This window comes from Juglans microcarpa x Juglans regia, chromosome 6S, assembly GCF_004785595.1.
Source record: "Juglans microcarpa x Juglans regia isolate MS1-56 chromosome 6S, Jm3101_v1.0, whole genome shotgun sequence".
NCBI lineage: Eukaryota > Viridiplantae > Streptophyta > Magnoliopsida > Fagales > Juglandaceae > Juglans > Juglans microcarpa x Juglans regia.
The window spans coordinates 11,785,100-11,804,019 of NC_054605.1; the positions used below are offsets into that span (position 1 = coordinate 11,785,100).

At 34.1% G+C, this 18,920-nt stretch overlaps 1 protein-coding gene across 1 annotated transcript; it reads left to right on the top strand.

Moving 5' to 3' along the window:
• The first annotated feature begins 9,544 nt into the window (after positions 1–9,544).
• On the top strand, positions 9,545–12,095 carry LOC121236418 (cytochrome P450 736A117-like). The gene is made up of 2 exons (XM_041132841.1): positions 9,545–10,555; positions 11,332–12,095. The coding sequence occupies exons 1-2, from the start codon at positions 9,620–9,622 to the stop codon at positions 11,944–11,946; spliced, it is 1,551 nt and encodes a 516-aa protein (XP_040988775.1). The 5' UTR covers positions 9,545–9,619; the 3' UTR covers positions 11,947–12,095.
• Positions 12,096–18,920: the final 6,825 nt, after the last annotated feature.

Sequence of the window (18,920 nt, forward strand, 5' to 3'; positions counted from 1 at the left end):
GGGAAGGTTGAGATGATGCCAGCAAGATAAAGTGAAGATGAAAATCAAGGTTCTAGAAGATGTCATCCGGAAATAAGACGTTATTCTCTTTCAATTGCTATTGGTTGTTGCCTAAGGGCTTTATTGTCTTTTTACTAGAATATTGTTATGCTTGTCAGATACTTATTCTGTTTGGCGAGTATCAATTTCGTTATACAATTTATTGAATGAAATTTCATCTTCTTCCTCTTATTTCATGGAGATTCTCACCCTCGAAGTGAGTCTTTGTTGCCTTTCTGGGTTCCTAGTTGTTACAGGAAGTTGAAGAGGAGGCCATATTGAATGGTAGGATTAAGGAGTTATTCATTTGATGCTCTGATACGATGAAATATTTAGAAATGAAATGGCTTTGATAAGAAATCAAGTCAGAGAACCTTTGCTGTTCATACTTGAATGTATCATGTACACGTAAAATTGAATTAATACAAATTAATACAGAATATACAAATTAGTACATAATCACAGTGGACCTTCCATCTATAATATGATTTGCACTATGAGACTATGAGTTGCTGCTAGCTGGGTTGCCTTTTATAGAAGATTTGGTTTGTGACTCTTGTGGCATTGCTTGAATCTTAGGGAGGTGCAAATTTGATTCTTGAATCTCAGGAAGTTGTGCATATGATGATTGCTGTAAATCTGGTGGTTAGGTAAGTGTCTTGACATTGTCTACAAAAGCTTGACTACAAAAGGGCACTAGAGGGGAAAATCTCATATAATCTTTTCTCTTATGGGTAATAATGTTACTTTTTTTTTTTTTATCTTAAATTTTATAATCTTGAATTGCACGGGTTGACGTAACACATTCTAAAATATAATAACGGGTAATGTTAAGTACAAGTCTTAAATAGACAAGTTGTACACAGATATTTGGTAAAAAAAATGATCTCACTAAAAAATAATAATTTTTTTATACTTTTTAAAGTGTGGTCTATATTTTTTTTACAAATTGGCATGCAGGAGACTTGTCTACATGAGATTCAAATCATTTTCTTAAAAAAAAAAATTCTTTGCTACTTTACTAGATGTCAAAATCACACACACACACACACACATATATATATATATATATGAGTTCAAATTGATCCCATAATTTGGAGTTGGAACAAGGACTTTCCTTTTTCCCTAGCTTTGTCCAGCAAATCTTGTGCTGAACTTCGATTGGAAATTCCGTGGTGAAGCAGGAGGATAGGATTTGAACATGACCGAATCTATTAGCCTTGCCATTCATTCATTGAAACTTTCCTCTTACAATAGTTGCAACTCCACAATTTTGATTAATTAGTAAATATTCAATACGATTAGAAGAAAGAACACCAAGTTTTGTTTGGCTAGCAAGAATGATCTACAGTAAATTTTCCTCTTTCTTCACCAATTATATGTCACGAATCTGTCACGGAATAAATTGGTAAAAAGACTTTTCATTAAGGGTATATTTTTTTCCACGACTATCACTCCCAAAAAGGAGCAGTATTTGTTGTAGTATACTTTCATGTAAGTTTTGTAACTCTTTGTTTCAAGTTTTTTTAGACAATAGTAGCTACCCTCTAATGCTTTCCCTCGCTTCCAAGTATTTGGAGAATAAAGGGCCGGCTTGTTTGGTTACTAATATTTTTTCGAAAATCTTAAAAGATTTCAAAAAATTCAAAAATTTTCAACAAAACATTTTCAAATCTTAAAAAAAAAAAAAAAAAATCTTTGTCAAAATAGATCGACCCCTCCAAAATCTTGTTTGGTTTAACTAAAATTTTTCAAAATATTAGTTTTTAAAATTAAACCAAACATCTAATTTAATTCTTTACAAAATTTCTATTTAACTTTTCATACAACTTTTCAACTATATATAATTATTCTCTTTTACAAACTCCAATATAAAACTTATTTTCAAAAAATAAATTTATTCAAAATATCTCTCTCTTTATTTCTAAAATCCAATCTAAGAAAAACTCTCAAATATTCTCGTAACCAAATATACGAGATTACGATTCACAACCCCACGAGTGTGTGATTATTTATTCAATGACAAATGTTAGGTACTATAGAAAGAAAAATCATGATAGTAAATTCACAAGTAATATATATATATATATATATATATATATATATATATAATATTTGTTATTGTTGAGTCATACGGTATACCTCATCCATTCATGTGTTAAATGATTATAAATCTCAAAAACATTACATCTCTTTTCATGTATAACATTTTGTCGTCTTTCCTCTATCTATAGATTCTCATTTTAAATGTGGAAATGACCCCAATAACTAAAAGGAAACACTATGTTTCAAGCTGGTAGTCTCATGTGCTCCTTCTTCTCGCAAAACGTTGTATTCCATTGAATGCCAAAACGTTGTGTCCCACTAAGTGATATGCTGCGTTTAAGTCCCCCTCCTTCTGCACGACAGAGACAACTCTAGTCTTGACTGAACTAACACTTCTGCTACTCAATTCCAAGTTCCACTCCATGAGGCTCATAACACTCTCTCCCACTTAAAGAACCTTACCCGCAAAGTGTGGGTAAAGTTCTTGAAGCTTCCAGAGGAGCTGCCAGCTATTGTCTTCGGATGACACCCAACCCACTTGATTAATATTTCGGTGACAGAATGGTGGCCCTAGCGTTTGAGGCGTCTATCAAGAATGGCTTCAAGCTCGGGTTGTATCTCCCCACCTACGTTGATGGGGTGCAGGGAGGGAATGGGTTGAATCTAGCTTCCAAGTTTCCATTTGATGCAGGAAATGTGTAAAACAGGGTGGATTCTTGAGGTGGCCAGTAGGTTGAGTCGATATGCCACCTTCCCTAGCAGTTGAATCACCTGGAAAGGCCCGTAGAATTTTGGTTAAAATTTCAGGTTGTGTCGCATTGTTAGAGAGTTTAGTTTGTAGGCTGCAATCAAAGGTAAACACAGTCCCCTTTTTCAAACTTCCTCTCCGTTCTCTTTTTATCCGCATAAGACTTCATTCATTGTTGTGCAATTTCCAGATTTTTCTTTCAGCGGTCCCTTGATCTGTTCCTTGGTGCATAGTAGTTGGTCAACAGAGTCATTAGATGCAGTCCCTAGTACGTAGGATCTGAGTTTAGGTGAAGGGTAGCCATACAAGGCCTCAAAATGGGAGATCTAGGTGTAGGTGTGTTATGAACTATCACACCACCATTCGCCCCATAAGCAACCATTGAACCCAACCTTTCGGCTTAGATCTTGCATAACACCTTAAGTAATCCTCCAAACACTAATTTAGTGCTTTAATTTGACCATTTATCTTTAGATGGTAAGCTGAGCTATAGTTCAAGGACGACCCTTGCATGGTAAACAAGGTCTTCCAAAAGCAATTTAAAACATTGGGTGCCTGTCTGAGATTATGGTCTTAGGAAGACCATGTAATTTAAAAACTTTCTTTTGGAACACAGAGACAACCCTAGAAGCTGTGTAGGGGTGGGATAGAGCTAAAAAGTGACCATACTTTGTTAACCGATCAACTACCACCAAAATGACACTAGCACCTTCTGATAAGGCAATTCCTCAATAAACTCCAAGGAGATCTCCTCCCAGGCTTGCAGTGGAATGGGGAGAGGTTGGAGGATACCTGTAGATGAAATTGTTTGATGTTTGTTGATCTATTAGACATCACACTCTAACCCATTTTCTTTATATCTTTCTTCATCCATTTCCAAAAAAAAAAAACCCTTCTTTGCACTATAGTAGGTTTTAAGATATCCTGAATGCCCTGCCTGTGGATTCTCATGTATAAATTGGAGGACCTTCTCCTTAAAAGGGGAATTAGGGTCTAGTACAAACCTCCCCTTTTTTAGTATGAGCCCTTGCTTGTAATTTAAAGCCCTTGGGAGCTTCCTGGTTATTCTAAAGTTTGGATAGAAGTTCCTTCAATTCAGGTGAGGTAGAATAGCATTCGCCATAAGCTTCCTTCAATTCTAGAAAGAGCATTCGCCAATTTATTCTCCATGCCCTTTTTGTACTCAATCCGAAAGTTATACCTCATAGTAACCCATTTTTGTTGAGCCACAGTCCTCACCTTTTGCTCCAATAAAAATTTTAAAGCATGTTGATCTATTTTTATAATGAAGGATTGGCCCAATAAGCCGAGCCGCCACTTTTGCAAAATTGTAACAAGGGCCAACATTTCATAGGTGGATAAAGCAATATTAGCCCTCCTTTTCAAAGCCTTGCTCAAATAGGCTATACGTTGCCCCCTCTGGATTAGGACAACCCCTATTCCACAGCCACTTGAGTCACATTCTTTGGTGAAAGGGTGAGAGAAATTAGGTAACTTCAGTACTAGGGGGTGTGTTACACCTGCCTTGAGCTCCTAAAAGCCTTGGTAGTTATTACTCTCATCCTATGTAAATGAATTCTTTGTTAAAATGATAGTCAAAGGGACAACAATGAGGCCATAGTATTTGATAAACTTCCTGTAGTATCCCGTTAAACCCAAGAATCCCCTAAAGGATTTGGTGTTGGCTAGAATTGGCCAATTAAGCATAGAAGCCACCTTTTTGGGGTCAACTTTTATCCTTTTTGCCAATACTATATGCCCCAAATACTCTAATTCAACAACTCCAAATTTACATTTAAACATCTTGGCATACAATTGATGGGTAGACAAAATTCTCAACATTTTTTTTAGGTGGCATAAACGATTTTCTTGGCTCCAGCTGTAAACTAGAATGTTGTTGAATAAAACCATTACAAACCTCCTTGAAAATGGCTTAAAGGTGTCATTCATCAACTCCTAAAAAGTTGAAGGGGTATTGGTAAGCCAAAAGGCATCAATAAGAACTCGTAGTGGCCCTCGTGGGTCGGAAGATAGATTTGGGTATGTCTTCAAGAACTACCCTGATTTGGTGGTATGCAGACCTCAAGTCCAGCTTCGAAAATACCACTGCCTCGTGTAATAACTCGTCAATGGCAGGGATGAAAAACTTATCATTAATTTTCTCTTGGTTTATAGCCCTATAATCCACACATAAACGCCAACTCTAATTTGTCTTTCGCACAAATAAAACAAGAAAAGAAAAGGGACTTAAGCTGGGTCTGATCACCCCTATTTTTAAAAGTTCAGCTACAATCTTATCAATTTCTGCCTTTTGATAATAAGAGTACCTATAGGGCCTCGTAGACATTGGGGTGGTTCCTTCAGCAAGATTCTATGGTCATGACTCCTTTTAGGTGGTAACCCTACTGATTCTTCAAACACCTTTTTAAATTTTTTTAGAAGTTGAGTTATCTCTAGGTTGTTTGCAAGTTTGGGCTGTTGTTCTTCCAAGAGAACTAGTTGTAAGAATAGTCCTTTACCTCTGCTCATGTTATCCATCACCTTTTTCCTCCCATCTTCGAAGGTGGAATTATTCAACCTCAGCCAACTAATCCCACCATTTTCCTCTTTCCATTGGAATTCCATAGACAACCTCAAGAAATCCCAAATAATGGACCTAGAGTCTCTAGCACTAGACCCTAACACCACATCATAACTAGCCAAGGCTAAAACATATAAGGAATGACAAACTTGAATACCTTGAAGTTTAGTGAATACATTGTTGCAATGCCCTTCACTTCGAACAGTCTCCCCATTGGCCACCTTGACATTCATCTTCATAGCCACCTCAGTTGAAAATTTGTTCTTGTTGAATATGGATGGATCTAGAAAGTTGCGGGTGCTTCCCGAATCCACCAATATCACTACCACCTCATTTTCAATCCTACCATGCAGCCTCATGTACTAGGACTAGGAGTACTAGTAATTGCGTTGTAGGAAATCTAGAGATTCCCCTCTATAATAGTGATTTGAATATTTTCTTTAGCTTATTTGAAATCATAATAAACCTCATCACCCTTGTCCTCCACCACCTCCTCACTTCCTTTTAGGAGATAAACCTTGATTGATTTGCATATGTGAGAGGGATTCTACTTTTCATCACAATGATAGCATAATTCCCTTTTTCTCTTTTCATCCATTTGTATTGAGGATATTTTCCTTGTAGGTGTGGAGTATTTCTGCCCTTTATTAGGTGTTTCTACTTGTAGATTCCACTAACTCAGGTTGCTCCTTGACTGAGTGTTGCCATTATTGATTATCTACCCAACCCTTTACTGATTTCTTGGCACTAGAGAAGTATTCTTCCTAGATTTTAGCTAAACCAAATGCAGCACTAAGATTCACAGGATTGAGCATTCAGATTGGAAGTTGAAACTCATCCTTCAAGCCACTAAGGAGGTAGCTTAGCTTATGTGAGTCCAAGAGCCCCTTTAGCTGATTCGACAGAGCTTCAAATTAGGCTTTGTAAGCAGCCAGTATTGAAATTTGTTTTAAGTCTTGTAAGTTCATCCATGGAATTATCATAGGTAGTGGGTCTAAACCGGATTTGCAAGGCTCTAGTAAACATCTCCTAGGCACTGAATTGTCCACTCTATATAGCATCTTGATACCAAGTTAACGTTTCCCCCTCCATGTGATATGAAGCCATGAGCAAACGGTGAGCAAGTTTGGTTTGATGGAAGTTAAAGTAATATGTGGCCTTGAAAATCCTGGATTTTCTCCATCAAAATAGAGGAATTCCAATCTCATAGCTCTATTAGAACCTCTTCAATGGTCCTGGATCTCAAGATCTTATTCTAGGTGTGGATCTCGATCAACCATTGGAGTCTGTACCACATTTCCTTACTCCCCTCTTAGGTTTCAACTTGCATTTGAAGTGCTTCTTGCTATTGCTTAAATCAAGTGCCTTCTGCCATCAAGATTAATGGCTCTAGATACCAATTGTAATGATTCCAATTCAATTCTAATGAAGTTTAATGGAAGGAATGTAATGAATATCGAATTCTCTGGAAATGATGTAATATTACTGATAAGAGGGATTGTTCGAGGCAACCTTAACCTCTAAGAACTTCAATAAGCATATATTTTTTAGATGATTTTTTCCTTATTCGGTCCCTCCCTTTTATACACCCTCGGGCTAACAAACTAAGCAAATAGACTCTTAACACGTGTAAAAGCAAATAGCAGAATTACAAAGAAATACAAATGAAATAACAACCGTCTGAAATGTGGAAATGACCGTAATAACTAAAAGGAAAACTGCATTCCAAGATGGCAGTCCCTCGTGCTCCTTCTTCTGGCTAAACGTCGCGTTTCACTGAATGCCAAAACGCTATGTCCCACTACGTGATACTTTGCGTTTAAGTCCCACCCACCCCCTATTTCTGCACGACAAAGTCAATTTTAGCAATTTTAGTCTTGGTTGAACTGAACACTTCACCTATTCAGTTCCAGTTCCATTCCATGAGGCTTATAACACACTATTGATCGGGTTCGATTTGGGAGGTGTACTTGGGATAGAAGGAGAAACGACATCAGATCCATTGATTGTGGCATTTGTCAATCTAATTGTGTAGTATTTAGGTAGGGTTTCTAGTGTCGCTAAGAAGATTGGGGGATTAGTATTAGAGGCCACTAAGTACTGCAAAAAGCCTTTAATGTTCAGAAGGAAATTCTCATCAAGGCCAAACTAACTCAGGTTCAGTATTTTGTTAATAAATAAGATAATTCTTGATGCATTTTAAGCTCTCTTGATATCCAAAATTAGAAAAATTTCAATCTGTATCATCTGACATTTGATGCTTATAACAAATTGAAACTGTGGATGCTCCTCCTTAGATTAAACTGTAAATAAAATACATGAAATATAAATAAAGAAATAGACATCAAGATTTACATGAATCAACACTAAAGTCTAAAGAGATAGACATCAAGATTTTGTAATTCAACACTAAGTTCTATGTCCACAAGTGTGAAATCCACTTTGCTCTCTATATAATGGTAAATATGCAGGTTTTTGGAAGATTGAATAAGATGCCTCTATGTAGAAGTCAAGGAGTCTAAGACCTCATTTGGATACATAGAATATATTAATATATATGTGAATAATAGTGAAATGGTTTGAATTAAGATGTTTTATTAGATTTTAGAAAATGAGAGAAAAAAATTGAATAAAAATATTATAAAGTTAAAAAATTATTTGAATATAATTTTTATTTTAAAATTTGTAAAAAATTTATAATTTTTTGTGTTTTGTTTAAGAGTTTAAAAAAGTTGTAATGATTAGATAAAAAATTTAAAAATAAAAATTAAAAATTAAAATATATTTTATATTTGAATGATATTTGATAATAAAATATATGAAAATACTTAAAAATAATTATATTGTCAAACAGACCGAAGAGTGAATATAAACCCTAGGTTTGTAGAAGTCTTCTCCTCCTATCTCTCTCCCTTCTTCCCTTTTAAGTTATCTCTTTTGCTTTATGTCTTATCCCGCATCTTACTCGTCACTTTCACCATTTTGCAAGTTATCAAATTATCAGCTTTATTCTTTATCTCTTAACAGGTTTCGTCTTCTATTTTCTTGCTTGGTTATGAACCTTTATCATCATCTCATGGGCTGGATCACATGCTTATCTTATCCCCAACACTAACGGAACTTGAAAGTAAAAGGCCAAGAAGGCTTGTATGGATATTTCTTTCAAGTGCAAACAAGGTTTCTTTTTTTAATGCAAATTTGCTTCCTCTTTTTGTATTTTGGGACCCTATTTTATTTTGAAGTGGTCATACCACGTCAATGGGATAAAATGAGCGGTATAACTAAGATGGCATAATAGCAGTTGTCTAATTTTTATCATTGGTTCAGCTATAAAAAAGTAATTGAACTGAAGTTGGATCCTTTCATTTTATTTAAGCATCATTTCATCCAACGTGACCAAAAAAACAAGAAGTTGCATCCATGCATGTATTAATACCAAAAAAAATAATCTTATATATATATATATATATATATATATCATCTTAGCTTTCATGGAAGATATGCAAAATCACAATGATAGACATTGCCCTTGACCTTCTGGAATGTTAGTTTGTTTGCTAGTTATTGGAGATCATGCATGACCCCCGCGACCCGGTGTTGCTGTCTATTGATCAATATTTAACCAAAGATTGACTTAATTAATTAATGTACTCCATCAAATTAGTATATATTAATCATAGTTTACTTTGTGATGGGTATTAAATCATGCCGACCAAGCCGTAGAATATTGTAACACAGAGTAATTAGGCTTTAAGATATCGGTTATATATCTATTGCCTTAATATATAATCTTTGAAATAATTTTTTTTTTCGGTTTCTTGCGGCGGTAGTCTGGGTTTTGTGTGGTAGCGGTCTGATTCTTCCCAAAATAGAAGAGATGGAGTTGAAAGAGATGGAGGATCTGATTCTCCTCCGCAAACGGTGAAATCAAACTGTAAGATCTTATACAGAGATTGAGGGGATGAGGAGGGGATGGTTTTCGTGTGAGAGGTTAGCGGGGGCTTAGAATTTTGGATCAGCTGATGTGCAGTCTCATGGTAATTAAGTTGTGAAGCCTACGTGTCAACCAACTATTTGAAGGCTGTTATTTGAAAAATCTTGGACGGACCACCGATAAGCAGCTCTTCTCCAATAAAAGGTGAAAGGAAGACCACAAAGAGAGCTCTAGCTAATAGGAGAACAACGTCGTCCTGCTGCCGGAGCAGATGCAGATATACCTCCAATATATGCATCCCTTCGTTATCTATGGCTTTCCCTTTCTTTTCTTCGCGCTCTTTCTCCTCAAATGGCTCTCCATAACCCCTCCCAAAAACATGCCGCCTTCACCGCCAAAGCTTCCTTTCCTAGGGAACCTCCACCAACTAGGTTTGTATCCTCACCGCTCCCTTTGTTCGTTAGCTCAACGCCATGGCCCGCTCATGCTGCTTCACTTCGGCAGTCGGCCTGCGCTAATCGCGTCGTCTGCAGACACAGCTCGAGAGATCATGAAAACCCATGATGTCATCTTCTCCAACAGACCAAAACTAAGCATTCCCGACAGACTTCTCTACGAGGGTAAGGATGTGTCGACAGCTCCCTATGGGGAGTATTGGAGACAAATGAGAAGCATTTGCGTGCTCCAGCTTTTGAGTAACAAGAGGGTTCAGTCTTTTCGAGCTGTAAGGGAAGAAGAAGTAGCCTTGTTCATGGAGAAGATCAGAGACCAGTCTTGTTCGTTGTCGTTGCCAGTAAATTTAGGCGAGATATTTGTCTCGCTGACCAACGATATTATTTGCAGAGTGGCTTTTGGGAGGAAGTATAGTGCAGGCCGTGAAGATGGGAAGAAGTTTGGACAGTTGTTGGGAGAGCTTATGAAACTGTTGGGTGCTTTCAATGTGGGGGACTACATTCCATGGCTGACATGGGTAAATCGAATCAATGGTATTGATGCTCGAGTGGAGAAAGTCTGTAAAGAGTTTGATCAGTTTTTGGATGGCATAGTAGAGCAGCACAAAAGAGAGAACAGAATTAATGGGAATCATGATAGTACACTACTTCTGGGTGAAGATAAAAAAGATCTGGTGGACGTTTTGCTCGAGATCCAAAATGATAACGCTGCTGGAGTTGCCATGGACGAAACAAGCATTAAAGCACTAATCTTGGTACTCTTTCTCGATCATAATCTATTTGGATTAAATTGTGGGTTGTGTCCGCATTTCTGTGAGCTTTCAAGATAGATCATGAACTGTCTACAGTTGATCTACCGATACATACCATGATTTATTAGATGTTTTCATGAGTCTGCAAAATTCAGTTTGTGGTGCTCAGGATATCTAAATAAAACATTTTGATCTCAAGTGTTTTTCCTGTTAACATGAGTGTGATATATATCTGTGTTTGGTGCTGTGCCAATTCTCGGAACTTCGGTCTCCATATATATATAAATTGGCAAATAGGCAACCCTCTTAAGATCATTTAGCTAGGGAGGGCGCTGGTTGAATTGTAACATACCTGATTTATGATATTGTTGAGCATGCATATTCAATCATCCAAAATAATTAATGCTTCATTCTCATATAAAATAGGGAAATGATTTATATAGTCTAGATGTGTAAGTCTTACGCATATATACCCTTCAAAAGAATTAGTGAAAATCTGGGATTGAAAAAACCAAGCTTTTCATTGTGGAAAGGAGTACTTGCGCACCCTAAAAACTGGATCTAACATTATTCTACAAAATATATGGATCGATTTCACTTTGAGTTTGGATATCTGAAATATCAATTTTCTAACAACTAGTGCCATTTCATCGTTGTTTTCTGTTTTAAGGTACATATATAATTTATGATCTGCTAATTTCTTTGTCACTTTCTATTTATTTAGTTTCTAATTTCTAATCTTTTCCATATAAATTTAAGTCTATCCTCGATTATTGTAGGATATGTTTGCTGCTGGAACTGATACTACTTACACAGTTCTAGAATGGGCAATGTCAGAGCTCTTAAGGCACCCTAGAGTCATGAAGAAATTGCAAGATGAGGTAAGGGGGATTTCACCGGCCAAAACCAGCATAACTGAGAACCACTTGGAGAAAATGCACTACTTGAAAGCAGTGATAAAAGAGACCTTTCGGCTATATCCTCCAATCCCATTATTAGTTCCCAGAGAATCAACCCGAGATGTTGAAATAAAGGGCTATCACATTCCTGCTGGAACCTTAACTTTCATTAATGCATGGGCAATTGGAAGGGACCCTGCATTGTGGGAAGAACCAGAGCAGTTTCGACCAGAGAGGTTCTTGAATTCTTCTGTAGATTTTAGAGGACATGATTTCCAGCTGATCCCATTTGGAGCTGGAAGGAGGGGATGCCCAGGAATCACATTTGCCATGGCTACCAATGAGCTTGTGTTGGCCAATCTTGTGCACGAGTTTGATTGGGCATTGCCTGGTGGTGCATGTTTGGAGGATTTGAACATGACCCAATGCACTGGTCTTACTATCCATAGAAAAGTTCCTCTCCTTGCTGTTGCAAGTACTCCTGTATATATATAAGTCGGGGAAATAATTCTACCATTTATATATATGGTGGTGCCTATATATAATATATATGTTGCTATATATGGAAATAATTAATGAAATAATTTTTCCATTTATAATTCGGTATAAAAACATATAATTTATCATAGAGAAAGTGTTATTCATCAATCGTTCTTTTAACCATCATTGTATATTCTCTGATATGATATTAAATGATTGAAAAATTAAATATTTTTTTTAAGAGCTTTGCTACTTATCATCCTCACATACCACACTTATTTTTAATTTTTTTAATTTTATTTAATTTTTTTTCTTCTTAAACTAATTAATTTCTTCAACTAATCATCCATACACCACATATTTAGTAAGGAAAAAAAAAATTATGTATAGTGTGTGATGTGAATATGATGAGTATAATTTTTCAAAGTTTAAACCCGGCCGGCCAAGCAATCCTTGTATGTGCTTTCAATTGAAACTTCTAACTTCCTAAATTTTGAAATCAATCAAATCGCTCCTTCAGCCAATCTTCCATATTAATTTTTCAAACAATTATTCATGTCTGCTTGGTTTTGAATTTGAGAGCATTAAAAGCAGTACTTTTAACGGCTTTTTAATTTAGATTTAGGATAGAATTGTTTAGAAGTATATATATATATAAGCAAAATACAATTTAATTTAATTGGCACGTCATCAAAACTATTTCAACCATTCTTGTTATATTTATTTCCTTTAATTTGCCATTTGTAGTACTAAACTTGCACCAATAGCTTTTTCAAATGTATTTTTTGTCATATACTACTTGTAAATGTTTTTTTAAAGAAAAATCGTAACTAATTAACAATATTCAAATAATTAAGAAGGTATTTTTAAAATTTAAAACTTAGAATAATGAATTTAGATATTAAAAATAAATATTTTTCTTTTTTTGTGATGTATCTGTTGGTTTTGGAATACGTGTAGGGAACTTCCATCTCACTGAAACTTGTATCTTGTAATTTTTTTAGCTTATTTATAAAATGTTAAATTTACCTAGAAAAAAAAAATACTAAAAATACATAGTGAGATGTGCCCCAAATTTCTGGTGGCAGCTGAGGTGGATGGAGAACCTCCCAAGGACAGTATCATGTCCACCTTCATGTATCCCAGCTTAATTATAGCGAAAAATTCTATTTGGAATTCGGTGTAAAGCACAGCCTGAAAATACATCACTCCCTCTTAATTAGTACCATTATTAAGTTCATGAATGCAATCTTTTTCTGTATTTTCTTCACAAAGGACCTTCGTGGAGAAAAGGCCTGGGAAGAATTTTTTTTTTTTTTTTTTTTTTTTTTTTTTGGGTTTCTCCGCAAAGGACTTCAGAACTTGGGTGCCTTCACGTCCCTTTAAAAAGAAAAAAAGGGCACTCTATTATATATCAAATAAGTGTGATTTGATTTGTAAGATTTAAATTTTAAAATTTATCTTTCAAATTAATTTATGACATATACTCACTTTATTAGATTATGTGTTCTACATACCGCCATGATCATATTAATATAATTTCAAAGAAAAAATTTATTTTTGTGTATCAATATATCGTTTTGAAAATGAGTAGAATCTACTATTAAAAATTAATTTTTTTCATATGGGTCTCATGTTTTATTCACTCTTTTCAAAACAATTACGCGACGATTTCATAATTCACAATTGCAAATACATTTTCTCCGTATTTAATTAGATTGATATTGCAAGCCAAAGGCGGCCAAGTAAATAAAAGGACCATATGAGTCGTCTTATTTTGTTTCATTCAGACGTTATCTCATGATCATCAACGTTACCGACAAATGAAAAATCACATTCATATAATATAGCCAAAAATAATTAGCAATATTCTAGTTGCGTATAGTCTTGTCTCTCAATCAATTTATATAGCCATTGCATATATATATATATATATATATATTAGTTTTCACGGAAGATATTACGCAAAATCACATCAATAGAGCCATTGTCTTGATCGAATTTGGGGTTTCAACTTAATTCGTTTTCTATTGGAGATCGATGATGACCCATTTATATGGCTGTTTGCGCAACTAAAAAGCAAGTTTCACACTAGGGGTGATTTTCGTGTTCGTCGGTCAAATTCGTAAGTAGGGTTCATGACATTTTAAAACACGACTATTTGACTATATGGCTCAATTCTATTCCTCCCTGTTAATTAATTAATCCAATCAAAATTTTCAGTCTCATCTAACATTTCTTGCATCTTCAATAAACTAATATGCTTGATTGACTCAAATACGATCTATTTAACATAATACCTAAGAGAAGGGAAATGGGTGCCTACTATGGGTGCATCTATATTACAATATCTAATTACTGTTGAGCCACGGCATTTACTCTTATATTAAATGATTATTAGTTTGAATATATAAGTTTAAACTAATTTGAGTCTTTGAGATATTATATTAATAAATGATAGACGAGTAATGCTAGAGAGAAGCCATTGTAGCAGTGCACACTTTGCACTCACTGCATGACTGCTTCTCGTTGATTGTTCCCAATACTCACTTGGGGAGATGTGTAGTCTAGATGATACCATATCATGTGTGCAAAATAGATGCTCCCAATAGTGACTTCTATCTATATTTATTCTAAATGAAAATTAACTCTTTAAAACCATATATATAATCAACTTTTCAATGTTATTAAATAATAATGAAACAATATAAGCCTTTAAGTGAAACTTATTGAATAAAATATATATGTATCTAAATTAGTAGATTTTTCTAAAATTAGACATGTTAAATATAAATAATATATTTAATTACACTAATAATTTTTTTTCAAATTAGTAGTCTCTTAATTTTAATTTTTTTGGTAATTTTGTACCAAAAGAGTTGGCAAAATGTTGTTGAATTTTAAAAGAAGTGAAGGAGAAAAATAATGACAAAATTAAAGAGTAACGGGGAACACAACAAAAACTCTTTTTTAATCGAAGATTAGAAAGATGTGTCCCCAGATGGGGATGGAACAGGCAAAAGAGAGAGCTAGCAATGGGGATGGAACTAGGAAGTGTTCTATGTTCAATATGAACATAAAAATAAAAAAGATTTGGTGCACATTATATATGTTAGATGTTGCTGGAATTGCCATGGAAAGATCAAATTAAGTGCATGCTTTTAGTCTTGGTGGTCTTTCTCTTTCTATGTAACAGTTGAACAAGAAGATTCTTAGGCTTAATTCAACAAGGATATAAAAGAAAAGAGTCGTGCTACCCCACCGAGGGTGTAACGAGACAAATTCTCTTAAGGCCATTTGGTTTTTATGTTCATATAATTTTTTAATATCTTTAAATATTTAAAAAAAAAAAATACGACATCTTTAAAAAATATTTTTTTAATCATTAAATAATAAAAAAAAACCCTGTTGGGACCCACTGTTGGGACAAATCCTCGGTAGGTTTAGTGTTTTCCAAAGAAAAATTAATTTTTGGGCAGTTTAGTGGTTAATCTTACCATGAAAACCATTGACATGTATGGCTGAGAACTATCTTCATTACTATCCTCTCACAGAAACAAACAATACCACAAAATAGAACAAGACCACCCATGTTGATTTTTCCTCTGGTAATAAGCATTGGACTATCATGAGTAGACTCAGGGAAGTGAAAATATCACTAAGATCAGTGGGATATTTCTTTGAAATCAAGTGCAAGCCGCACAATCTGTCATGAAATACCACACACAAGTCAGGATATATATATATATATATATATATATATATATATGGATGATAATTAATCCTACACTCACTCATCATAGCTCCAATGGCTTTTCTTCAAGGCCGGCTAAAGGAAAACTTTAATTCCAACCCTTCTTACTCTTTGCTTCCATTCTTCTTGTCATGTTCTTGAAGGAAAAGTCTAGAAGAAGGACTAAGAGTATCTCAGATGATCTGAATTTATCTGTGAATAGTAATGAGTTAAGATATTTAAGTGGATTTTGTGGTCGGTCCTATTAAAATATATTTGGATGTATGTAATAGGTTGAGATATGTTTAACTTCTTTTATGAGAAGTTAAAAATGTAGTGGATTCTATCAATAAATGGTTTGTTGTTGTAGTGATGGAATAATACTAATAATAAAAGTCTCTTCAATAAATAGTGCTGAGTTAAGATGAAAAGTGAGATTATTTCGGATGAAATAAGTTGTGTGCATTTGGATGAAGAGTATATCCATCCATACGAAACAATCTCAAATGATTTGAGATCACCTTAGCACCCAAATGGGCCCTCAATCTCCCTCTAAGCCCTCCATATCACTGATATTATTATGAAGTGATTTGGAAAAAAATAACTGATACCCCATATCAATTTGGATTTGCACCATTCTCATTGGGTTGGAGAGAATTCGTTCCCGAATTCTAAAATTTCTTGTCCCGATCTATTGGATGTCCAATTAGACCAATCTTTCTTTCCTTTATGATCATGGAAAAACTAAAATTAATTTGATTAGTCGAAGTAAAATAATATTGAATTTCTTATATTCCAAAAGTTCTTTCCCACATCTCGAATCCAAAAAACATATTTTGCACATGAGAATTTGAAAAAAAATCCTTAATTCCAAGAAAATCAACATAGTTAATTATCTCAAAAGATGTTACATGATCTTCAAACTTAAAAACTTCGCCACCATTTTCTTATTCCGAATTTTTTATTTTTTTCCAATAAAAATAGTTACTTCATCCATTAATCTTCATCAGGATATGTTTCGTAGATTGGTATAGAGTTACATCTTATGGAAGAATGTTCATCCTCAAACTTTTCTTTATCAGAGTAGTAAATTCACTTAAGCTCATGCAATAAATCAACGAAACCTTTAGCCTGAAGAATACCAAGAAATTTTGGTAAATCAACTTTGAAACCGAGGTCCTCATGATACTCCTCCCTACCATGGTGCTTTCATAACAGAGCCTGATTGTGATACGAGTTCTTAAAACTAGAATGAAAATCGTAATCTTCCATCTCACGATCAATGATATCTTGCGCAGTTAGACGCCGGATTAACTATGCAACCTGTCTCTACAAATCCTCAAACATCACATCCTGTACGCTACAATCACGGTGCAGGACTTCCTCGTTCAGAACCTGCTCACGATGACCACGACCACCAGCCATAGAAACTGATGAGATATAGCACCAGGAAGTATGCTTAAGCTCTTATGCCAACTGGCGCCGGACAGAATTTAGATTAATTATGATGTCTAGTTTCAACAAATGATCAATACAAAGAAGACAAGAGAATCGCCTAAGAACACAGAGAAAACTCTGAAAATTATTGATTAATAGTAAAATTCAAAATTATTTTATGAAGCCCACAAGCCGAACTTAAATAGTACTACAAAATTCAAAATTATGATATTTTTTAAAAATGAAAAAATTCAAATTATTGTACAAAAAATAAATACATAAATAAATAAGAACCCTACAAGAAATTTGGCTAAAATCGAAATAAGAATCACTTTTAAAACTTGAAACAAAATATTTACTACAAGGCAAGAATGAGCATAAATATATAATTTGGGGAAAAATAACTGATATCGTAAATATATATTTTGAAAAAAAATAACTGATATTATTCTGTAGTGATTTGGGAAAAAAAAAAAAACTAAAACCCCATATCAATTTGGATTTGTACCAAGTCTTTCTAGCAAAATAATACGTCATGTATAGTTGCACAAATTTTACCTTTCTCCCCCTGTGGCACAAAGCATTGGCATTGGACTTATCAAATGAGTGTATCTTTAAAATTTGATGAATTTGTGTTTAAAATCGCTATATTGGATTCAGCATACACTAAAATCTTCAACTTTAAGTTACAGTACATTTAAGTTCATCTCCAAATTTGAAAACTAACTGTTCCGCACTCTATAACCATTATTTTATTTATTTAAATTATTGTTTCCTAATTTTAAGCCACAATATATTTAAGTTGGGAAATAAAAATTTAAGTATCAAATTAAATTATTAATTAACATATAGTTAGTGTAATTGTAAAATATGAAAAAAAATAAATTAAAATATTATTATTAAAAAAATAATATTATATTATTATTTTGGTTAATCCAATGTTATAACTATGGAGGTTTTGGATTTATGAAAAACACGTACTTTTCATCAAATTTTAGAGATAAATTTAATTAAACTAATGCTAATGCTAAATTGGAGAAATGTTCAGAAATGTTCAAAAACTATGCATATTTGAACTTATACTTAGTGCCAGAAGAGTTCAATCATATAGCTTTGTTAGAGAAGAAGTACTACTTGGAGATTTCTTCCCTTCTATAGAATTTATAGACGGCTTAACAAGCATGAAATCAAGACTTCTGAAGACTTTTCTGGACTTTGATCAATTTTTGGACCGATTGCTGAGTGAACATCTCAAACCCGAGAGAGTAACAAAGGAGCACAAAGACGTTGTGGATGTCTTACTGGATATGCAAGATAATGGGCCTCAGGAGAGACCTCTCACTGTCGATAATATTAAAGCGATCAATAAAATTATAATAGAAAAAAAAAAAGGTGGAGAAAAGAGAATGAGGGAGAGGGAATTTGAAAGCTATATCTTTATAACATCTGTCCCTAAGAAATAGTTGAATGAGACTCGAGAAAAAATAAAAATATAATAAATCAACTATATTAATTCATATTGATTGAGATTAAATCATAGTACCATTCATATGTTAAAATATTATGAATATATTCTATCTCGAATATGGTAATAAACTCAGATTAAGAGTAATACTAGATATAATTATGGATTGTACAAGTAGTGCGCACACTTTTTTTAAAAAAATAGTAGAGTTTACTATTAATTTTTTTTTATATAAATTCTATATTTACTCAATTATTTCAAACAAAGTGCGTAGTGCTTGCACATTCTATGATTGTAAATATCATTTCTTATAAACTAATGCTAAATACAATCATAGATTGTACAAGTACCGCA

Coding starts and splice junctions, on each gene's coding strand:
- LOC121236418 (XM_041132841.1), top strand. CDS start 9,620: ATGCAGATATACCTCCAATATATGCATCCCTTCGTTATCTATGGCTTT. Junction 10,556..11,331: donor GCATTAAAGCACTAATCTTG/GTACTCTTTCTC, acceptor CGATTATTGTAG/GATATGTTTGCTGCTGGAAC.